The 24,557-nt window shown below is 48.3% G+C and overlaps 1 protein-coding gene and 1 long non-coding RNA gene across 2 annotated transcripts in view; one reads left to right on the top strand and one right to left on the bottom strand.

Annotated features, from left to right (window-relative positions):
* Positions 1-22,500, bottom strand: part of ACVR2B (activin A receptor type 2B) — a 98,260-nt gene extending 75,760 nt beyond the window's left edge. Inside the window, exon 1 of the mRNA XM_076332372.1 lies at positions 22,139-22,500. Within this exon, the coding sequence (XP_076188487.1) occupies positions 22,139-22,190 (52 nt within the window). The 5' untranslated portion in view covers positions 22,191-22,500. The remainder of the gene's footprint in view (positions 1-22,138) is intronic.
* A 236-nt stretch (positions 22,501-22,736) lies between these two features.
* On the top strand, positions 22,737-24,293 carry LOC143157223 (uncharacterized). The gene is made up of 3 exons (XR_012994746.1): positions 22,737-22,858; positions 23,744-23,974; positions 24,136-24,293. It is a non-coding gene; the product is annotated as an uncharacterized LOC143157223 (long non-coding RNA).
* Positions 24,294-24,557: the final 264 nt, after the last annotated feature.

Raw genomic sequence — 24,557 nt, 5'->3', positions numbered from 1 at the left:
AGTGCAGAGCAGGAACACCTCAATCTGCAAAGACTAATTCAAGGTGTTCTAAGGGAGTCAAAACTTCTTTAGTATCTCAGCAGCAGATGGGACGTAACCAGCAGCATCTCACCAGTTCTGTCAACCTCTTGGTCAACTGGTTGGAGAAAGTTGCAGACTGTTGAACGCAACACTAAAGCGTTTAGGGTTTTTTCCTCTTGGAGGTTGGGGAAAAGGTCCCTCCTGTGTTCAAATATCCCTGACAGCAAGGCATTGAAGCTGGATTCATTCACAAACTAATGGTAGCTTACCCTTGCCAGCAGTGGCAAGGCTGTGTCTGGACTTTGCTGCTCCTGCACAGGCAGGATGGAATAGCTGGCTCTGGCTGACCTGGCCAGATACCCGACAGCGGACAACAAGCAAGTGCAGCAAGAAAACAAGAACAAAATTCCTATCTGTGTGTGCCTGATTGAAAATCTGATGGATTAAGAGGTGACTCAAACTGGAAAGGGGAAACATTTAAGAAGGGAGTCAAAAAGGACATATGCTTCACAAACAAGAAGAGCAGCAGGCTGAAGAATTTGGCACTCTCCGTTTTGCTTGATGATAATATTCCTCCCCGTGAAAGAGGGGAGATGCCGCTGGGAGAATTTTTGACTATGCATCCAAAAGAAAAATAACTCAAAAGCCACTGGGGCTGCTCTGTGCTCGGTCCCCATCCAGCCCGCTGCACCTGCCCCAGCTGCTCGGGCAGGGAAGGAGGCTCACAAGCCTTCACGCACAACCATAGCCCTAAATTAAAGCGTTAGGATACACTCTTGGGAAGGCAGAAAATTTCCGAGAAAGTGGATTGGGCCCGAGAGCATTAGATTGAGGCAGACATGGAGAGACCACTAGAGGAAACAGAGACGTTCACAGGTGCCAGCCTGGATTAAGATCAGCGTGGGTCTACCTGTCCCTGACGGACCCCTCCTGCTCCCCACTGGATGCCCTGCTGAGTTATCTCAATTATTGCAAACTCTTCCTTTACTTCCTCTGCCGCTGGGCCACCCGTTGAGTGCAGTCAGCTCATGAAGGGGGTTGGAAAGGCAAGGAAAACTCTTCTATCAGAGGGGGGGGGGGGGGGAAGGTCCCTCCACTCTGTCCCCTCACACGTGCTGTTGTCTCAGGTCACCAACCGCCCGACGGAGGCAGAGAAACCAGCTACCATGAAGGAAACGACTGCCCTTTCGTGCCGCAGACTTACAGCCCTCTCCCAGTGCTGAGACAGCTCAAATTTTTTAATTATAAAGTGCAGGATTGTGCTTGTAGCAGAATAAAGAGGGGGAAAAAAATCACTACGGTAAAATACCGTTTCTTTTTTGGGGCCCAGTGTGTATGAAACCCTGGCTAGTTTTGCCAACAGCTGGTCCACAACCTGCACAGTATTTCCAGAAGTGCTTCCAGTCCAATCTACTCAATTTAGCTAGAATAACTCACTCATTTCGTAACAGCAGCTGGAGAGATTTGCAGCCCTGCTACTTTTAAAGAGGCGAAAAAGTCTAGATGATTTTTAGGAATGCAAACAAAACAACAACAACAAAAAAAGAAGCATGTCTTGGTTCAGCTGTGATTTCGAATTAGAGGGCACTCTCAAACGTGATCCTACCAGGACAGCAGCAGCTTTTCCGTGCAGGGATTTTCACCCAATGCAAGTCCTTCTAGGAAGGAAAATCCTGAATAGCTCTCTGAAATACACACTGCTGCCTGGAAACAAGGGGTATCGGAGAGCTGCCACATGCACCCTTCAAGTGGGTGGAAGCTAATGACCCTTGCTCTCGGGGCATGGCTCCACTGAGGATCCCCAGATGTCCTTTACCTTGCCGCTGCACCCCACATCCCACCAACTGCATGTCCTCATCACCCCTTGGCCCATCGCCACATCCATCTGGGGCAGGATGGCCGTGTGCATGTCCCCAAGGCCATGGCAGTGGCCCACCTGCTCCCACAGCAGCCAGGCTGGACCTCTCCTTGGAGGGCAGCTCCCATCCCACAGCCTGGCCGGTGGCCCGTACACCACACGGAGCCAATGTCTGAGTTACAGTACGTTTTAAAGAGCACCCAGCGGGGTATCTCAGAGACGAATGCTGGGCCAAGGAAAATCAGGAATGTTGGACGAGATGCAACTGTAGAAGGGGACGTGGGCAGAAAGCGTACCAGCAGAGCACCCGGCTCACTCGCGGCCGCAGCGCTCCCCTCCCTACATCCTCGCGGGACAGGAACCGTCAGATCATTCTTCTGGCTCTTCCCACTCTTTGGTTGCACCCAGAGGAGAGCATGATGAGAAATGCAACCCCAGCCCAGCACGCTGGGGCACCAAGCAGGATGTGGACGGGACAGAGGAGCAGCCACCTCGCGAGCCAGCTGCTGGATGTTGGGAGAGAGGGGACGAACAGCAAAGATGCTGCCTTTCTTCCTGGAGACATCGTATGTACCAATCAAAAGCGAGAAAAAGACAAACTTTCAGTAACTTCTATTCCCAACGACAGGCTTTTCACTGCCTTAAACTCCTCCGCAGCGGCTGCACCTGTTCTGCCAGTCCAAGTACCAGTAGCTGGAGTAAGGGCAGGGCACGTAAGGGCTCCTGCGCCAAGGCGGGACCACTCGTATCCGCTGTGTGCCGATGGCACGCTCCAAACTGTATGGTGACGGAAAGCTGGACGGCAGGCTCGAGAAACCCTCACCCTGGCACAAAGTCAACAGAAAGTATCAAGATGCCTCAAAGATAACACCGTTTCACAAAGACCGAAAAAGCAAGCAGAGCAGCAGTCTAAATTTCCTACCCATGCTTATAAATTCTAGACCCCATTTAAAACAAAAATATTACAGTACGGAGAGGTGTTTTATTTTCTATAACCTCTAGCTGAATGCTTCCTAAGGGAGGGGATCGCATCTGCCGGAGAGCAGACAGGCTGCAGTGGTAACTCCTCCGCCTTCGAAGCACGCTGCAAACTTTCAGCTTCTCCAAGAAGGAGAGCTAAAGAAAGAGCAAGAATATATTGGCCCCACTTACAAGTAGAGAACATGGACCACATCATCCATAATACCTAAGTAGAAGGATAAGTAATGAGGCTTTAATTTTACAGAATTAATGCGCATGTTTTACTAGGTATACAACGGCTTCTCAACATGCTTCAGGTGAGGCACACAAACACGTCAAGGATCCAAGCAGACTTAGGTGGCCTGTGGAAGAAAAAGTCTTTGCCATAGAGTAAAAACCCTTGTTTTATAAGGCTGTAATTCACCCTGAAGAGTAATACATCATAAGGGGCTGCGGCAACTCAGAACTAGCCCTACCATTTCCATACCAAACCTCCTCTTTTCAAATAAGCAAAATGTCAGATGGCATCAGGTCAGTCTCAAATGGGATTTCTCTTTCCCTGCCTTGACTGCTAGCCACTTACCCAGCTTACCTTGAAGGACATGTGGTACAGATCAACTGAGGTGAAGCCCAAAAGGACAGAGGTTACATTATTCCCTTCACAGACCGAAGGTTTGCACATACACACGGCGACCTTTGTGTTTTGCAGAAAAGATGATTTCTTACTTGAAAAATACGGTTTGTGTCAGCCACCAGGACCGCTCGAGGAGGAGAGGTTGCAGTGTGCTCTGGCAGGCAAGAAACAAGAAACCGCTGCTGGGTTTTGGAGTGATATCCCTGTTACAGAAACTCTCCCTGACTGCTTTTTGTCTTTTTTTGGCTGGTGCAGGGGCAGGGTTTCCAAAGTTTGTACTTTCACTGACAAATGAGGGGAATTAGTTCGTCAGTCACTTCCAGAAAGTCCATCTCTTGCACCAAAATCTGATCTTCGTTACCGTCAGCCCCAGCTTCCAGCCCTGGCTAAATGCCACCACAGCTTATGACAGGGATGAGCCCCATGCCTTTACAGAGGTGGAAATAGTAAGAAAAATTTAGGTAGCTACACATCTCATAAAAAGATACCAGCCTGAGACTCTTAAATACCTTCTAAGCTATTTCCCCCCCCCCATATTTTCCTGACACCAGGGATTTCCAAGCGGTGCTCTGCGACCCACAAGTGCCCCACTGCCGGTTTGTGTTTTCAACTACGTGTCTGACAACAAACATCAACGTCTCCGTGAGAAATTCAAAGGGGGCATCAGTGCTGAGAAAGCTCAGGACCATCTCCCCGTTACTTTATAATCACTAATTCACATGCCAGGGAACCTGCAATAACCACCGTGCAAGCCGACCCCCCCCCCAGGTACGCTCGCACCCCAGCGCCTGCCACCGCCTTCCTGCACCACCATATGCCCAAGTGCCGCTTGTCCAGCCCCGACGGACGAAAGCCAGCACGCTTTCGACAGAAGGGGTTTAGCAGAGGGACAAACAGATGCGTAGGAGCTGCCGATACCAAAACCATTAAGTGGCGTGATACCAAGATCCGGAGGCAGGAGAGGTGCAGAAAGAAAAAAGCAAAGGAAGTGGTGAAAGGAAGCGCCGACAGGCCGCCTTGTCTCCCTTCCTGCAAATCTGCCCATTACCCCAAGTCCTTCCTCTCCAAATCGCATGAATGGTTGATGTTCCCCTTCCTTCTCTTCCCTGGGAACTGGGCCCTCCACGGCTCCGAAACCAGGATAATTAAACAAAACAAAACAAAAAAACAAACAAACCAAACAAACCGCCCACCACCACCACTCCCCCCCCCAAAAAAGAACAAAAAAAACCAAGCCACACAAAAAAGTACACCTTTTATGCCTTATCTTTTTTAGAAAAAACTTTGTATATTGCTAAACTGTAGCGTTATTTTAAACATTCCTTTTCTGCTGCTAGCTCAGCTTTGACAACAGAAAGGAACTGCTCCTTTTCCTTTTCAGGTTCATATCTGGTAAAGAAATACCAAAAAGCCAGGGAAACAAGCATTTCCAGGCTATGAGGGTTTTCTTGAGTGGTTATTTTTTTTTTTAAAGTACCATTAAAAAAAGAAACAAAAACATTACTTTCACGATGCTGACCACAACACTTTAAGCCAGTGAGGTCTCAATAAATATTTTTATGATGAACCCTGCAAGAAAAGATAATACTTAAGACATTTAAAGGGCTTTTTTTTTCTTTGTAAATGTATCATGAAAGTTGAAGTGGAAAAGACAGAATTATTCTTTTTATTCCAACTAAAAATTAGGGAAGAGAGGAAAAAAAATGCCTTAACATTTTACTAAGAGGAGACTTTCTTAGGAGACCTCTCTCAGTAGCTCCCATGAACTCATTCTTGCAGCTTCTTTGAAGCAACATCAACAACAATAATTGAATTTACAGTCCAGATAAAAGGCACTTCCAAAGATGCGAGGGGAGGGAGAAGGGGGTTAGTAGGGAATTACCAGTTTAATTCAGTCCAGTTACCTGCTGCCTGCTTGCGATTTAACTCCTGACAGCTCATCCTCCACCAAACAACAGAACTGCTGTAGATAACGGCGTCCCAGATACCACCGGGGAGGAGGGGGAGGGATGAGTGTCAATGCCCGTACATGCAAGAGGACCCTGTAACATCTTTAAATTGCAGCCAAAACGCATCGGATCACAACAGGCACTGCCCAGACTTTGCAAAAACCGGGACAAGCGTGGTCATGCTGGGAACGGGAGCTCACCCCGGGGTGGGGGATGCTCCAGCCCGGAGGGTTTGATTTGGCTCCTCTCAGGGCCCTTTGAACATACGGGGCAGGAGAAGAAATATGCATAAAGAATTGCAAGCATCCACCCCCAAACAGCCACTTGGGAGAAAGATAAATAAAAAGCCTTTATCGGGCATGGTTTTAAGGACTCCTGACTAATGGCAAATCATTTGTCACTAGGACTCCAAAGAGCGAGTCGGAGAGGACCTTCCCCTGGATGGGGAAAGGGCAGGGACCGGTTTCTCGATTTCCAGTCAGGCTCCTCCAGCTGCGAGGAGCAACAAGCACGAGGGGAGGGGAAGGGAGCAGAGTTCATTGCAAAAGCTGAAGGATCAATATGACCATCACCGCAGGACGACTTCTCTCCGGTGATGGAGAGGCTGTGAAAGGGTCCCTGTCCACAGCACCCATCGCCCCTCTCCTCTGCTAGCAGGCAGGAGGATGGGTTGGTTGGCAAAGGCACTGCATGAGTGGTGTGCTTACAGCCTTCTCCTCTACTGAACTGTCAAGACTGACTTCAGGCTACCCTTTCCTGCAAACTGCAGATAAAAATCTGTAAAGATATGCAATCTGTAAAGGAGCCTGGGTTTCCTGGCCCAGCCACTGCTGACAAGCTCGGCAGCAGTGCCCGTAAAAACACCCTGACACGTTCCCTGCACACACGCACACAAACAGAAAACCCACCAGGCTCAGCTGTTTTCGTTCTGACAAGTGAGAAAACATCTACTGAAGTCGGAACAGACAATTTCTTCTAAAGAGAAAGAAAGGTGGAGAGCGCACAACCAAAAAAAAAAAACAAAACCAAAAACCAAAAAAACAAAAGGCAAGAAGAGAAGTAGGCAAGTTGCAGGAGAAGTGATAAAAGAAAAAGGTTAATAAAAAACCACAACCCAAGCCCATATATCACTTGCTGCTGGCCATGTTTTCCATTAGGAGAAACCTCCTGTAAACACCACATCTGAGCAGTGCGCAAACCAGGATGGACACAGGGATGATGAGGTGACCAACATGACGAATGGGCAAGTCCTACATCTTGTAGGAGGTGCCTGATCCTGCAGCCTCCTGGACCTGGAGGCCAATGAACCCACCAGGCAACTGAAGAGAATAAAGCTGCCCTAATTGCTGGTGTTTTTCTAGCACAGAATAGGGATGACATTTTAGAGCTGCTGTAGGAATGGTTTACCTTTCTGGGGAAAATTTCACCACCTACAAAGAGGATATCAATCATATTCTGCTCTTCACGGAAACTCCCGAAGGACCAGAGCTGCTCACATAACCCATCCTTTGAGTGGTACCTTAACCTGCAGCACTAAGATTGCTGCTAGCAACCAGGTTGCACCACAAAAAGATAGAAAAACCTTTGTTTGAAGAAAGCGTGCAGTGACAAACTTCACACACCGTCATGTCCAGCTGGCATGAGCCAACCTGTCCCTGCAGATAATAGTGGCATCAGTTCCTGCCCTGTTCTTCCTTCCCAGGATTTCTCGCTACCCAGTGCGGAGCTGGATTTTTGTCTGCTACAAACTCATCTCTCAGAGACATTTAGCAGATGTAAAACATCACTTTCCATTTAAAGAAAAATATTTTCCAGCCCTCAAGGAACAGAAAAAGAAATATAAAAAGCACAAAAACGCAACCAACGCACATTCTCACACCTGAAACCCTGGAAAGTAAATAAAACCAACCCAGTTCTATTTGTTGCCGTATGCTTTGAATTCCCAATATCTAAAGCCAAGTCTGCAGGTTTTACTGGGAGGGAGGGAGAGAACAGGACAATGAACTCATCACTTCTAACATATTGAAAATAATCTGCTCCTCGGACCTGTCCGTCCAGCATAGTGATGGAAGGGAAGGAGCAGTAGTATTTCACACTCCCAGGTCCACGGTCTACATCCATAATCAGCTCTCCAGTATCACCCCACACGCTTCAGAAGATCCAAGCAGATTTATAGGAGGCTGATTCTGGATTACAAGTCCCCAAGGAAATTTTCCTCCCAACACCCACAAGTCAAAGGTTGATTTATACCCAACATATAATAGACTATATTCCTTAGAGACAACTCCTTGTCTTCAACCCCGCTGCCATTGCTGCAACTGGAGGCTTGGTTTATTTTAATAGTTGTAGAGTTTATAAATACTGAAAGCAGCACTCAATTTAGGCTGGAGACAGTTAAACTAGCTTAGACCAACAGGATGCCAAGCGATAAGGAACAGTAATGAGACGATGACACATTCATAACCTAAAGCTTTCATTAAAAACTTGCAGCCCAAGAAAGCTCACCCCTTCAGAGCAGAAACATTCGGTTCTCACCATTACTCAAAGAGCAAATTTTTGCACGAACCAGCAAAACCTGGGGAGAGCTCCTGAAGATCACACGTATCTGTTAGGCAGAAACCGGGGAAGTACCAACCAGGGGGTTGCAAATGAGGTGGTGCACAACCCGTTTCAAATACCATTGAGCACTTAGGCGTGCATCCACGCAGCAAGGAGCCGCTAACAGTGGTACCAGCGTGAGGTCGGGAGCCCTCGGTAAGCCTTCAAGGAAAAGCAGCATTCCTGAAAAGAAGTTGCTGGATGCCAAAAGTCCCTGGACAGGCCTTTCTTCACCCGCAAGCACAACACCGTCTCTTTTCCAGTTTTTAATTATTTTTAAAGGCATAACATGTTACTCTCGGGAGAGCCACGGCACGTTCACCAGCTGACTGCAAAACTAGGCATTTGTCACAGCACCTGTGCTTGAGGTGAAGCCATCTATATGGTACATTATTAAAACAATGACAACTGTAGGTATCTACCTCCCAGCACGGGAACGTTGAAAGGATCTAGAGGTCCACATACAAACCCCTGTCTTTGGGGATCAGGGACCACAGACTTTAACTTGCCCAAACACCACCAAGGGTCCAAGCATCGCTCCCGTAGAGCACGTCTCTCTGCTCCGGTCCTCATCTGTGCGTGTGAATAACAGCGCTTCCACATCCCACTGGGGTGGTACTCTCAGATTATCATCTTCAAGATGTATGAAAGTGAAGTTGGCAGGGATATTGCAGAAGACAGTCCTTTACAGAGATGATCCAATACTGCTGTTCCTGCCTCTGCAAGCGTTTCTAACACCGGCGAGTGTCTCAAGGACACAGGCACTTTCAGCACATCATCCACCCAAATATAGGTGATGGAAGGCACCAAAATTTAGAGTCTCCAAAACCTTGTGAATGAAGCTCTGCCAAAGCACAACTTTTATAGCTGTGCAAAATCAGATCTAACTGTCCAGTAAGTGGGGAAGATCCATTTATCTATCCAACTAGAAAAGTATCTGCTAGTTAAAGAAACAGCAATCAAACAAAGAAATGGTAAGCACCGGCTATGTTTTACAATGCACAAGTCAGAGCCACAAAAATACATTCCTGGGAGTGCCAACATCCTAATGAAAACAAAACCCAGAACACGAAAAAGGGGCAAAAGCACAAAAAACCCCACCTTTCTTTCCCCCACAATTCTGCCCCATGACCGTGTGCCACAGAAACAGAAATCTGTTTTGGGTTGGTTTCCCCCCCCCAAAAAAAAAAACCCAACTTAAATCCTTTTGTTTGGGTTTAAAGAAGGAGAAAAGTAATGCCATCCACTTTTTAAATTAAATTTTGGTTTCATGAAGTTTTGTGTTTTTTGGTTTTTGGTTTTGTTTTGTTTTAAAGTTTAACAGCACAAACCAAAACAAGTTGCTGCTCTTTCCAGAATGGTCTCCTCCTGGTTCTTCTCAACACAAGATGAGAAGAGGAGGTCGAACATGCCAGCTCTCAAAACCACTGTCACAAATGGGAACCTTCTGGGCAAAGAACACCCCGAAAAGGGGAAACCAGCAACCTTTCATCCCACCTCATCTTCAGACCCTTCCCCTTCATGGGGTTCGTGGAGCAGGAAAAGAAAGGGAAGCCGTAACACAAATTCGCATACAGAAGTACGTTTAAGAAAGCAAAGCACCAAGATTGATTAGAGTGTTCCACTGCTTTAATAAAGAGCCTAATGATGTCCAAATTATAGCAAAGCTCAATTGTGTAACCAAGGAGCCAAGATTTCATCCTTGATAAGGACATGGATTTCTGTCTCGCAGGAGAAACCTGCAGTTCACTAACAAAGATGACCTTTTATATTATACCCTTCAAGGCCACAATTAGCTGGAGAAATAGTGTACTAACTTGGCAACATGAGTTTTTGTACACTGTGCTAATTTTTAGCAGAATCTTGCCAAGACCATTACCATCTTCTAACAAGACCAAAAAAAAAAAACCAAATACAAAACCCACTGCTCTCCAGACCCAAATTACTCTCCACAATTCAATGCAGTTTTAATTAAGATGATTAAATTACAGCAAAAATGATTAAGATGATATCCCGCAGCAAACCACTAAAGGTACAACACCTTAATCCAGAAGAAGCTGGCATACACATATCCATGATAAAGTATTCATGAAAAGCTAGAATTTTACACATGAACCAATTTTACATCACTCAAACAATACCTTGGGAGATATTTGTCACAAGTAAAAAAAACAGTGACATCCATCAACAGAGCACAGTTTTTCTGAGACTACACAGAAAGAAATCTACACAGAAAAAATTGAAAAGGCTACAATTACTTTGACAATGTTTCTACAGCTCAAAGGAATTTGGGGGTTGAAATAAATGGTTTCCTTCTCCTTCCCAGGGCTCCCAAAATCAATTTTATATATAATTCTTTTTTTTTTTTTTGAAACAGAAGTTAGATTACAAATGCATGTGAAATCAGGTCACTGCAATAATCATGTACATGGTACATTTCCACTATTGCCTATTAACTATGAGGTTTAAATGAATGAGGAAAGTCTCAGATCCATATTTCACCAGTGGAAATTATTAATATAAACATAGTGCAGCTCAGGTTTTAACCTTACCATCCAACTGGGCTTATTCTCCTTTGGAGAAGGGTAAATGGTATTAAATTAACAAGGTTCAAAAGGCAGCTACACGGAGGCATGTATCCCATCAAGACCTGGGAAAGGATCCTGCGATGGGAGCCCTGGGCTTCAGGTAGCTTCTCGTGGTGCTTCAGCACTGGATAAATTCAAGGCTGTGATTTTCAAGGAATGGTAGCTTCAGCATATTTTAAAAAAAAGCTGTGCCACTGCGATGAACAACAGTTACAAAGCAGCTATTTCTAAGTGCAATCTTCTGGAAACCCTCTGCAGGGACAGAGGCAGATGACAGAAAACGGTGGGAGAGATTTGCAAAGAGGAGGAACGAGTGACACTGCTCTGGCCAGTGCCTCTCCCAGCCCAGGCCCAGGGGATGGGACAGGACAGGGACAGGGCTCGAGTGTGGCCATCCTGCTCAGGTGGGAGGAGAATTGAAGCACGTGGCACCAGTCGTGCCACACCATGCCACGCCGCTTGGCCAGCAACTGTTTTATTCTGGAGTACAGACGTAACCCGAAATTGTCTTAAAACTTGTGGCTGAATACACAAGAAGGTACCAAGTAACTAAGCTTTGCCTTGCTCTGGACCTCTGTGACTCCTCTAAGGCTGACCCGTACCAAGAGGGTTTGCAGAGTTAACTACATCGGAATAAAGGCCCACAGTGTAGATCCATTCCCAAAATGCTGCTACACTTCGCATCTGGGACTCCTTTGCGGTTGTTTGCTTGTTCGCACTAGCTGTTAGCTCTCAAAATGGGGGGGGGAGAAATCCCTAAAAAATAAGAGAAAAGAAGAAAAGAAATCTGCGCGTCGCATTACACAGCCGTACTAGGGAGCTACTAACAACCCTGCAGAGTCACCCGACCGCTCAGGGATTCAGGACACAAAAACCCTGAAGAGCTCTTTAAGGACAAGTGCATTAGTGAAACTTCGAGATTTATTTTTTTTAAATATAACTCTGAATGCCCAGTTAACGGCTAGCTTCCGCCCAGTAGTAATTAGCTGGATCTGACAAGAGGCAAGACCCAGTTCAGGTGAGAGGTTAACTTTGTATTTTTCTTTAATAGACGAAGAAAAGTCTAAATGGAGAAAGACAAAATTCCAACATAAATCCTCCACCGAGGCTGCTATGAAATAACTCTTTTGTTTAATTATTATGAGTTGGATGGGCAAACACTAGATCCCGATGGACAGAGAGCAGCTGTTACTATAACAGAAAGACATTCATCTTCCCTTCTCGGGACCCTGAAACTCTATCAACAATGCCTGTAAAACGACCCTCAGCTCTCCCCTCTCCGAGTTTTTGCCTGGCTTTCATATTCAGACCTATTTTTAGCCGACTTTATCTTGTTGTACCGCACTTCAAAGTTTTGCACGTTAGCTGGTTCGAAACCATTTCCACGCACAAAAAGCATCGGGGACATCAACGGGGCGATTCTCGAGCACAGGCTGCAAGAACGGCGCGTCCCTCGCTCAGGGTTTCTTCTTTCATCAGCAATTCATTGAGAAGGAGCCTATAGACACAGTTACACAACCAGATAACACTTGCATCTCACTTACCTAACAGGGTAGGAGTGATCTCATATACCTTTGGGGCTTAGTTACCGTGGAAGGACTTCTTTTAGCTGTTATTTACATAATAAATAGGCAATCTGTACAGGATTGCATGGGAAAGGAAATTCTATTACCAATAAAAAAAAAAAAAGGTTTCTCATGTTTGCTTTTAGCAGCACTAACTCCGTCCCATTACACGATAGCAGAAGCTATCTACGGAAAATTATCTCTAGCCATAAAAATTATCTGTAAAAGACTTCCCCAGTTATCTCAGGTACAATATGAATGTTAAAATACCCCCCTAGGAACGGATGCATCGGGCCAAACTCCCTGCCGATGCAAACAGGCACGGTGCCAGGACTTCAGCCAGGCGACAGCCGCAGGGACACGCACTTGCAGGGACGGTACGTTCAGTGGGTTGGTTTTTTTTTTTCCCCTGTTGTTTCCTCTTTTTTTTTTTTTTTTTTTTTTGCATCCATCACCTTCAAAATTCGGGCTGAATGAGCTTTGTGCCACCAAGCTGCACCCATGAGGGGAACTGCCCAGCAACAGCAAGTGTGCTTATCAGAAATGTTCCATCAGGCTTTGCTTTTCTTTATCGCCTGCGCAAAGAAGCCTGGAAATCAAGAACGAAGGGCCACCGTGTTGCTTCCAAGACACTAAAAGGCGATTAAAATCTACACGGTAATTTCTTGCTATAACTAAGCATGCCGAGCCTGCCCTTTCTGCAGGCCCCTGCTTCATGCTTTCACTTTAAAAAAGATGCTCCAGGAGCCTGAGGAAGGGACTAAGGTCTGTTGTAACAGCGAGGCAGTAAAACAGCAGTGATCAGATAAAAATGTTTGTCTCCGTTAGCGTTTTTTTTGTTTAAAAAAAAAAAAAAAAGTATGTGTCTTTGGAATATTTTGCAGGAAGCCAAGGGAGTGTGGATGAGGCAGCTCCGTGGCAGGGCACACTGCGCGAGAGCATCCCCACCCAGCATTTCCAGTCCACACGCAGCATTTCAGCCAGAGATGCTATGGCTCCGGTATCATCACCGAGTCGGGCACTCACAACACCACACCACGCCTGCCGGCAGCCAGAGCCAAGCATCAAATGCACCGTCTTCCTCTTCTCCTTCGGGTTGTGCTAAGCTTTATCTCCCGTGCATCCCAGGCACCTTACTCAAACGGGAATTTCATGGCAGGGAACTGCTTCAGGTATGTCAGCAGCGGTGCCTATTGCCACCACCCTAAACTTGCTTTTTAGGAGCCAAGCAGGTGGGTGTTATCCAGTGCAACTGGAATAGGTATTTGGGAAAATGCCTTGCCCCAGGCATAAGAATGTGCTTCAGCAGAGACCTTCCTATAAAAATAAAAGTGCCTGTTAAGTTGTGGGTGCATGTGAAAGCAAGGGATTCCGAGTTCAAACTTTCGTGCACCCGAGAGCTACCCAATAGCTGCCGAGCTGTAACTGGATACTCCCACCAGGAAAACCCAAGGACAACTGAATTTCTCAGCCTGCACATATATAAGGGAATTAGCATTCTTAACCCATTAATTACTGTCAGGAACTAAAGCAGGAATACAAAAGCCCGCTGTGTTTCTGTTGTCATACTGGGGAAAGAAAAATAAAGACTTGGAGAAACAAGTGAGCTGCGCGCCCGCAGGTTGCGTTGCCATGTCTCAGTTGTCCCAGGAGTGAACTTGCCAGGACAAGGCTACCACCAAGGTAACCGCCAACCTCACTTTGCTGAGCCGCCACATCTAAAGTCAACTGTAGTTTCCCTCTGCTGAGCACAGGGACTTCTGCAAATCCAGGCGGCAGCGTACGGGTCTCAGACAAAGCAAATGCCTCCTCGCACTTGAGCGCTTACAAAGCTCACAGGTTCTTCCAAGACCGGTACCATACTCTCCTTACAACTTTAATAGTGTAAAGCTCAGCTTGCTGCCTCAGAGAAAGGCCTGGACATCAAGTGTGCAAAGCTTAAAAGCCCTCGTTTCCCAAAAAAAAGGAAGTATCAATGGCAAATAGAGCCACCGGAGAGGGGAGTTTGCAGACAGCTCAGCCAAATTGCAGCAACAGCCACCAGTCCGCACAAGCAAGCCAGAGACTGCAAAACATGAGAACAGCACTAAAAGGGCTTAAAAAGCCTAAAATACCCTCATTTTATGAAATGCTTTTAAAAAGTCACAAAAAGGAGACAGAGCTTGATTGAACATTTTTTCACTTCAGATCCATAGTTGCCTTCCTCCCTCCCCAGGAATTCAAAACTGTCTGCAGAGGTAAATTATGTATAAGCAAAATAGTCCTAAAAGCCAAATTTTAAAAGTTGCACACATCACACAAGGCATTTTAAATAGATAATGTTGGAGGAAAGAAGGGTTAGCCACCTAGATTGACAATTTGATAGATCAGGCACAAATGGAGCTAACTTTATGCCTCTCATCCACTCAAAGGCTTATAAACTCACACCTTGGAGCAATAAATTAGGAAGAAGCATTACATTAGCATTACAGGCACCACACAGAAAATTTAAACTTCTGCTACCAGTTAGAGAACAAGTTCTATAATGGGAAAAGCTTTAAATAAGAAAAGGTAGAGACAGTCACAGCACCTAAGACACCACAGGGCACTGTCAGCTACCGTGGACTTTTTAAACTGACAACCTTTGCCGCTGTGGGTTGGGGATCATTCAGCACAGGCCTGGGATTTTGTATTGGTCTGGAAAGTGCCAGAGACACACTCGTCTCTCCTAGTTTTGGTTTCTTTCTCTATAAAAGTGATAGCAATACATTCCATTTCCAGCTTTACTGGAGGAGGATTAACGCACCCCCTCTGCTCCCGTGACCCCCTTTTTCTTCTTCCGTCGTCTCACAAGGGTAGATACTAGACATGAAGAGTCGAGTTCAAAATCCACATCTTAATTTGCACGAGTATCCACTTAGATGGAAAATTAACGTAGCTCAGACTGTAAAGCGCTGCATCTTTTCGTGAACATGCTTTATTCTCTTTAAATAAAGAGGAGGAACTCATATATGGATCTATTAGCATGAGACTGAGACAGGAGAAAGAAAACAAAATGATACCTCTGGTTTCGTAAAATTAACAGAACATTACATTTTTCTCAGCAAATTTAATTCCAGGCAGACAAAAAAGGATAACAGGATGGTCAGAGCACCAGCCGCGGACCCAAGACGATGGGGAGCAACACTCTTGCCCTGCCACTGACTCCCAAGATCTCAGAGAAGTCACTCCCGCCACAGAAGAGGTGGGAACACCTCGTAAACTTTTGTTACGTCCCACACATTATGCACTATAAGAATAGGATGCAAACATCCACAGATACCAGTTTTACTTCTAACAGCTCCTGTGCAAACATTTTAACAGGCTCATTTCAGCTCCTTAATACACCCCTGCTTCCCAAACCCATCAGTGAGCCAGAAAATGGTGCTTCAGGTCCAGGCTGCCTCCTGCCCAGCGCCTGCGAGGCAGCCCTGCCGGCACCCAGCCCCGCGCCCTCCTCCGAGCAACCTCCTGTCCGCAGAGCTCCCCTAAGATCCGAAACTGAATCTGCAATGAAATGGCACACCAAGCTGGAAATTGCAGAATTATTAATGAGAAACGGGTAATTCGCATCTTCCTCCAGCCGAGCACAAACAGGCTCACTCCTTCCGCTGTGTTTCTTTTATATTTAAATTTACAAACCTGTATGCATGAGCCAGTCCCTGCTTGCGGGCAACCCAACCCAAGAGGAAAGGATCTTCTCTAAGAGCAAAAACACACCAACCATCTCCAACAAGTCACCAAAAGAAGGGGGGTTGGGGAATCACAGAAGGTGGCCAGAGCACGCTACCAGGTTAAAGCCTGATTTTACCCGATACAGAAACACTTCCTCATGCAGCTTATTTTTTTAACATAGGTACAAAATATTTCGTGTGACCTTGGGTGAGCCACTTCACGATGCAGCAGGGAGCACTTGCAGACAGTAACATTTTCTCATGCTTGGCCCCTCTGCTCAGTGTTTTTGGGGCAGGGACCTTCTCTCTACACAAACAGTACTTTGCAAAAGAGGAGCCGTATTTTCCCAATGCACCTAGACATCAGTAACATATTTGTTAAGTACCAAGACGGACCAATGCCACGTGCAATAACATAATCAGAGCGACAAGACTCAAATACTGGCAAAATAAGAGGCACTTGTGTGCTGGAGGGAAGCATATCATTATTTTACAGCGTACACTGATAATTGCTGCTCTTAACTTTTCGTTTGAATTGAAGCTATACCATAGTAAAGGAGGAAGATGACACAGAGAAAAGAACGTGAAATTGGTGAAAAAGACCAACAGCTATATTCAAATCTAAGCACAAAATGTGCTGGGTCTGCAGAATGCAGGCAGAGTGTTTCATCTTTAATTTACTTCTCCGCCCCTCCGACATCAGTGGCTCCAAGAAAACTTACAAAGACGACTGGGGGGGGGGGGGGGGGAGGGTGATGTATATTTTTTTAATATACCTTAAAGGAACAAATGACTAGAGAGATACAAAATTATTTCAGAATGAAGTAATAATGAAGAGATTAGACATTAGTTGATCCTCAATGGTTAATGGAGGGGAAAGGCAGGAGAGAGGAGAGCTTACACTGGTGAATGCTGCGGCCACAAACACCTCTCTTAAACACATCCAATTTCACTGATGTGAAAATCTCCACATGAAGGAACAGGCGAAAAAGAGCTTAAGTGGGAACAGGGTGCAGAATGCCAAGTGCTACAATGAATAATTCAGATCCAGGCAGCGCTATTGGCCAGGCAAGAAAATCACACCCCCCTGCTAGTTTTAAAATCAAAGGCCAAGGAGGGATAAAAGGGAAAGACAACACCTCTTTAAAGCAGAGATTACGCTCTGCGGTTCCCATTTCCCAACTTCCCACAATGTTTTGTTACAGCGAGAGCGCTGGAGCCGGGGTACTGGAGCCGGGGTACTGCGGTGGTGCCAAGGCATGGCACCACACTGCCCGCATCGCTGCCCGCAGCTGACCAAGGAACCTGGAAAACGCTGACGCCTTTTTGACACCACTCCTTCAGTCCAACAGCAAGAGACAGCCAACTCTGAAGCAGGTACTGACCAACCCCGACTTCCTAAAAGTTGCCTTCGCAAGATTTTTTCAGCACATAAGCAGTTCTTTAGTTGCCGAAGCTGAGGGTAAGACCCCATCAAGGCTTTCACTTGGGTCTAGATTAACACTGGACTCAACCGGGTTCTCTCCCCTGCCTTCACCCTTCCCAAAAATACAGCAACGCTTCTTCGGTGCCGGCTGATGGGGTCGGATACACGCATTTCCAGGCGAGGGATGGGAGGCACCGTAAGGAGAGGCCATGCCCCCGGCGCTGGGTCTGGTACTCCCTGGAGATGGGGCATCCAACAAATTACCTTGCCTTGGCCCCGCACAGCCAGAAGCAAGGGGGGTTATCACGTCGCTTCCGCAACTTTTAGACTACAGCTACCACGTCAAGCTCGAAATAACTGTCCTGGGTGTGTTTGGTAGAAAGGTGCTATATTTTATGGGGCTTGAAAGATGCAGTGCTACTAAAACCCCATTTAATTCTGACTACTCTAGTGCAGTTCCACATAGTCAACTACTATTAACATTAAATTTTAGAAATGCTCCTAAAAGTAGGCCCTGAAACATGACAGCCATAACACCTTCCACTACGAGGCCCAAAAGTGGAGCAACTTTGACTTCTTTTTATTTTATAGCTGTCCTGGCTTTCTAGAAACAAGCACCACGTGGACAGAGCACACAAGTACACCCAGCCTCAAACCATCTCCTCCATCCACCTCCTTCGCTCTTGATAAATTAAGATAAAGAGGAACCCACCCCGTGACAGGCACGATGCAAATCACAGCAGCGGGGTTCCTGGGCGGGTCCTAACGGCAATCCCATTACCAACGCTCCAAAAGCTGCTCCTCTTCCATCTGAACCCGTGTCCTGCTTCCCAGAACTGGTGAGACCAGGAAACCCCTCCAGGTTGATCTGCAAAGCAGGGAGTGTGCGCGTGGTGGGGAAGGGGGGAAAATGATGGGAGGGAGAGAAGAGAACAAAAACAACAAAAAAAAAAGGGGGGGGGGAGGAAAAAAGTGGGGCTGGCCTGTTTCTTTCTTCTCTACCATCTATTCAGTGGCAGCAGGGGAGGTCTACAACTGTTGCGTCACGTAAAGCACAAAAAAACCTGACAAGCGTGTTTTAGCTGATGGAGACCAGAGTGGACAGGAGACTGGTGACAGCTCAAACGCGGGGAGTAAGAGACCCCCACTTTAAGTGGCTGTTTCTTACTATCTCATCAAGCCAGCAGGAACATTACAGCCTGGATGGGCTGCTCAAAGACACAAGAAATGGCAGAAATTTCAGCACGTAAATACTTTAGCTAACTACCCAGGTTAGACTCTCACTCCGGTCCAGGGATACTGAATTTTTAACCCTGCCTGATCCACAAAAACCTCCACCAAAGGGAAGGTGCAGAAGGAGGGGGAAGGGGGGAGTTAAACCACAGGCTCTGCAGGACCTGGAGAGGTGTTTATAAATAATGCCATTAAAAATAACACACTGCACACTCGCATCTCTAACATAGCATTTTCTTCTCCACAGAACTGTGACAATGGTTATCTCGGTGGTACCATTATCTAGATTTGATGACAGATTAAAAAAAATATATATATCCTAAACACCTGTTCAAGAGTTTTGTGTTTTTAAAGGCCATTGCCATTAACCTTGGGCCACGCACTTCATTGTGTTTAATTAGCAAGCTAATGAAGCCAGTTTTATTCCCTTTCTCAAGCACAAGAGGATAAACACAAGACAGTGAATGAGGAGACCAGATCCATTTGCAGCACAGTTCATTGCTGCATGGCATTACTTAGACTTGCACCAAAATAAAAGTAACGGCTGGGAAAAATGTGTTAGCAATGCATTCTGCAAGACAAATCCTTTTACACCTTCCGTATTTTCTAAAGCTCATAGATTAAAACATGATTTCTGAACATTTGGACTGCAGAAAATTTGCAAACAAAGGGCTAAAAATGAACATAATGTTTTCCTCAATGAATCCTCAGTATTCCAAAAATTAAGCATAACAGTTTGGTTTGGGTTTTTTTGTTTTTTGGGGTTTTTTTTAAAAGAATAGCAGCCCGTGCTTGCTTTGTTACAGCCAGCCAAGGTAGCGATGAGAAGCATCAACAATGGAGGTCAAGCGATTTTCGAAAAGCCCACCACTTTCGCACAGTCCTAACATGTACACACACAAAAGACGTACTTCAAGCAAAGCCCAGTGCTATGAATCCCAGCAACACATTGCAACTTTGGGTATTTGAGGTTGATTTCTTTTTTTTTTTTTTTTTTTTTGACTGAACAGCTTTAGGAAAAACTGGACAATAAAGATCACATTGATAAATACTCGTAAATATCACAAGAAAGGCAAAAAAGGCTTTAAAAGAGAGGGAGGGATTTACAGAATTGCTAATGCACCGATTTAATGATCCAGGAGGACCTTTCCAAATAAACAGAATTATATTCATTTTGGGGGGTTTCTTTATTGTATTGTCAAGGGGGGAGAAAAAGTCAGCGTAGGTATGCCCTACCAGGTTATCCTTTTCATAACATGATACATATAAGAAGCTTGCAGGGTTAATTTTTTTTTAAAGCAATTCCTTTTTTTCTCCAACTTAGATTTCTACCACTGTATGCACACAGCCATAGGATCAGGTTAAAAAACAAAACCAAGCCAAACAAAAACCCAGCCCCGTACCCAAAACAAAAACAAAACAAAAAAAACCCCAACCCCGTAAGCCATCTCTTTTATTGAATCACCCGAGATAAAAGGATTCCAAGATATATGGAAAGAAAATACATTGACCATAAATCTCCTTTATGCAGATAATAAAATTTTCCAGCCAAGAGAGCTGTTGTGATGATAGCAACGCCGAGCACCACGAATACTGATGGCACACACACACACACACACACCCCCCGCCTGCTTCTTCCAAAATACCTGCTCTCCCTCAGCGCTGCTATGTAAATACAAGCCCGCACAGCCCCCTTCCTAACACATGGAAACAAAGCTGCGCACAAGTGTCCCAGCGATCAGATAAAAAAGCCCAAGCTGGCTTTGCTCACCATCAAATTAATTTATTTGATTTTTTTATTTTTTATTTTTTATTGCCCGCTCCCTTTTTATTGCCTTCTTCCCCCCTCCCCCCCGGCCTCACACTTTCGGTGTGACTTAAAAAATAATTAAGCGATGGCACTGTTTATAATGCCAAAGGCAGGCGGTGGCAGCGCATATTTAATGGGCACTCGGAACAAAGGAAGCCCGGCTGCAGGAGCGCCCCGGGGCCGGCTCCGCCGCCCGCTCCCCCCCGCGCCCCGGCCCCGCCGGGCAGCCCCTTCCCCGGGGGGGGGGGGGGGGGGGGGGGAGCACACGCGGACCCCCCCCCCCCCCCCCCAACACACACGCGCGCGCGCGCGCTCCCACCCGCTTTGCAATACAATGAAGCCGCGATGGCAAAGCCGACGGGAACTCCCCCGCTGCCCATCGCGGAGCGGGGAAAGGGCACGGCTGCAGCATCGCTGCCTCCCACACCCTGCCCCCGGGAAGCCCTCGGCCACAAACAGCCCCCCCCCCCCCCCCCCCGACACCCACCCCCCCCACCCCGGGCCGGGGAATGGAGGTAACGTGCCAAGTTACTGCCCAGTGCCGGGGCGGGGGGGCTGCAGGCTCAGCCCCGGGGGGGGGGGGGGGGGGGGTCGAGGGGCTGTGGTGACTCAGGCCCTGGGGGGGGGCCCCCAAAATTGCTGCCGCCCCGGTTTCTCCTGGGGAACATGCAGCAATAATAAAAAGGGAAGGGGAAAAAAATAATAATTAAAAAAAATAAAAACAAGGAGGGGAAGTGGGGAGCGTGGGGACTTCAAGCGTGCCCGCGTTTTCAGTGCTGGAGCACAGGGGGTCTGACCCCTCCCGCCCCCCGACGGCTACGGGATGGGGCACCCTGTGGACGCCCTCCCGCCCCGCGGAGCGCTGCCCGGGTGCCCCCTCCTGCTCCCCCGGCCGTGCCCGGGCTTTCGGCTAACTTCCACCCCGCGTCCCTCGGCAAAACGCGCACCCCGCGGCTTGGAGCTGAAGTTTGGGGGCCAGCCCAGTTCCATAAAATAAACGGGATGAAGAACATACAAAATAAACACACACACACCCCCCGCCGCGAAAGCCTCCTCCCGGGGGATGCTCCCCCAGGCGCCCCCCCCGCCCCGCACACCCCCCTTTTTCGCAACTTTCTCCCAGCTCCCCGCAGCGCCAGCCAGCCCCAAAAGCCTCGTTTCGTGCTAATAGGTAAACCCCGACGGGACCGCGGCGTCCCGGGGGGCTGAGGGGGAACCGGGGGGGGTCCCCCTCGGGGCGGAGGGGGGTTCCCCTCCACCTCCCCGGCTTACACAACCGCAGCCCGGCAGGAGCGGGGCGCACGCATGGCCACTACCTGAGCGGCTCCGCACCATTTCGGAGCAACCCCCAGGTCTCCTCCCGCTGCTCTCAACTTCTCCCCCCCCACCACCCCCCGCAACCTCCCCGGCGTCTCCCCCCTCCCCCCCCCCACTCCGGCAGCACCCGCCCAGAAGTAAATGCCCATTTTTGTAAAGTTTCCTTGATATCGCGCCGTGTTTACATTGCCATTAATTCCCACAGGCTGCCTGGAGGGAACAAAAAGCAGCACGGGAAAGCTCGTCCTGCGAGCTGGGAGAAAACGGGGGTGGTGAGGGGGTAAAAAGCAAAAAAAGAAAAAAAGAAAATAATGAAGAAAATTAAGCAGGTCGCAGCGGTGGGGTTATTCCCCAGTTTGCAGGCTCGCTGGTTGCTCTGCTCTGTTTCGGAGGGTGGCTGCAAATAATTGCACGGCCCATTCAATTCTGCATTTGGAGAAGCGACCGTAAGCCCGAGCGGGAGGTAAACACGCAGAAATGCACTTACCTGCACAGAAAGTTCCACAAAGCAAGGCGAAAGTCAGCCACGAAGCAATCATATTCCTTTACTTTTTTCTCCTCGTGTGCCCCTCTATCCCCAAGGGAAACAAAAATAAAAATAAAAAGATCGAGAGAGTGAAAGAAGGGGGGAGAAGCGAGGCTCTGCCCTCTCTCTCTCGCTCTTAAAAAGAAGAAAAAAATCCTGGAAAAAAAAATCGGATTTAATTCCTTCGCAGTTGCAAAATGTATCCAGTGGAGAGGAACAGCCCCGCAGCGCCCGGACGGTTCGACCTGCTCCCGCCTGGCCCCGGCGTTTGCTCCGAGCTTTCCAAGAGTTTCTTTCCCTGGGCTTTTGTGCTGGGAGCGCGGCGTGCACCACACACCGACTCCCCCTCCTCCTCCTCCTCCTCCTCCTCCTCCCAACCCAGCCCCTCCGGCTCCCCCAGCAGCAGGGGCGAGCGCACACGCACACGCCCGCGTGCGCGCACACCCCCCCCTCCCCTCCCCTCCCCGCGCAATGCACGCGCAGCCCCGTGCAATGCACGCGTAGCCGCGTGCAAGGCGCGCAACACCCCCCCCCACACCCCCCCCCGCACACAGACGGACGGACGGACACACTCCCCCGTGCAACGCACGCGCGTCCCCAGCGCCGGCAGCGAGCGGGGCGGCGGCAGCGAAACTTTGCGAGGTTACCGACCCCGCATCCAGGGCGGCTGCTGAACGGCAGGCAAGAGCCCGCGGAGGAGGCGCGGAGCGGGCGCGGAGCGGCGGCGGGGGGCTGGCGGCGGCGGCGGGCCGCGGCATCGCGGGCTGCGCGGAGCGAGGGGGCGGCGGGAGCAGAGGCTGGGTCGGGAGTTGCCATGTACAGGGGAGGGGAAGGGGGGGGGGGGAGAGGCGGAAAAAAGAAAAGCGGGGGGGGGGGGAGAAGGGGAGGTTTGTTGTTTTTTGGGTTTTTTTTTCTTTTTTTTAATAATTAAAAAAAAAACCTGAACCGCGTCCAAAATGGCTTCTAAAAAAAGGGAGAAGCCGAAGCGGAGCCAGCGGGGGAAACCCGGATGTTTGATACAAAGAGGCTGGAGGGGGGCGGAGCGGCGCGGGGGCTCCGCGGCCGCTGAGTGGGGAGCGGCGCTGCCCGTCACGGCCGCGCCCCGCGGAGCGCCCCGCGCCGCCCCCCGCGGGGAGGCCCGGGGTGAGGGCGGGGGGTGGCGAGGGGGGAGAGGAGGAGGAGGAGGAGGAGGATGGAGGGGCGCGGGGCGAAGCCACCGCGGCCTCTCGGGGAAAGGGGGTGGCCGCCGGGAAGCCCCCCGCGCCCGCCGGCTTCCCAGGGGAGAGAGCAGCGCGACACAACCCCCCACCACCCCCCGGGGGTAGGAATAAATTGCGGGGAAAAAAAAAAAAATTCCTCCTCTTCCAGGCCGGTGAGAGTTCCCCCTGCTCGTGTCCCGCCTGCCCCGGAGCCCCCTGCACCCAAAAACAGACCCTTGATCCCAAGATCTTGCAGGAGCGAGCGGTAGCTCAGGGAAAGTGCCCGGGGTGCCAGGGCTGAAGAGGCACCTCAGCAGAATCAATTTCCAGGCCGTTTCAGGGTTAATAAGGTTTTCTCTATTGCCAGGGTTACGGGAATTGAACTCTCTCCGCGATTTATTTTAATTATAACTAAAAAAAAACCGGCATTAGGGAGCACCAAAGGAATCTTAAGGGGAAGGAAGAGGAAGGGAAGATGCTGAAGTTGGGTCGTTCCCAAGACTTTGGGTCTGCAAGGTCCACTGACTCATCGGGAGAAAGGGCTGCGGCACGGACGCTGCGCGCCGGCAGAGCTCATGCGCACGGTGGTGAATTGCAGGTCAGCTCTCGCTAATTTGTCCGATGGGGAGTAAGGCTGAAAATATTTCTAAAACCATTTGCTTTTTCCTCTGGAGGGAGATAAGAGTAAATATGAATCATTCTTTTAAAAGTTTGAGAAGCGTTTTGTTCCAAGAAGAAATATGTATTTTTTTTTTACAGTAAGAAGCTCACGGGAAACTTCAGGCGGCTTTTATAAGAGCTTGCAACCTTTCTGAAGCTGGAAACTTTTTTTATATATGTATAGCACTTGCGTAACAGGGTCTTAACTGTGAATGGGATTCCTAGGTGGAGTTGGAATAAACTGATTAATAGTATCATTCATGGTATTGTACCCCCTTCATATGTTTGCTATAAGTAAAGAGCAATACATCGCCAGGCATATAGTGGTTGCGACTTTAAACACGAGACTCTTGGGGGAAAGTTACAGCTAACGCGTGCACCGACGGGCAATGCAATCGGTAAAGCCACAGAAAACGCTTAAGAAAATAATTTATGGAGCAAAAAGCAGCAAAAACAAGGTCACAAAGAGCTGCTGCTGGGCAGGTCTGTGGCATGGAAAAAGCAAGGTGGGTAACGTCACC

This window comes from Aptenodytes patagonicus, chromosome 2 (assembly GCF_965638725.1).
Source record: "Aptenodytes patagonicus chromosome 2, bAptPat1.pri.cur, whole genome shotgun sequence".
NCBI lineage: Eukaryota > Metazoa > Chordata > Aves > Sphenisciformes > Spheniscidae > Aptenodytes > Aptenodytes patagonicus.
Note: the sequence above shows the minus strand (reverse complement) of the source record. Positions and strands in the feature narration are given on the sequence as shown.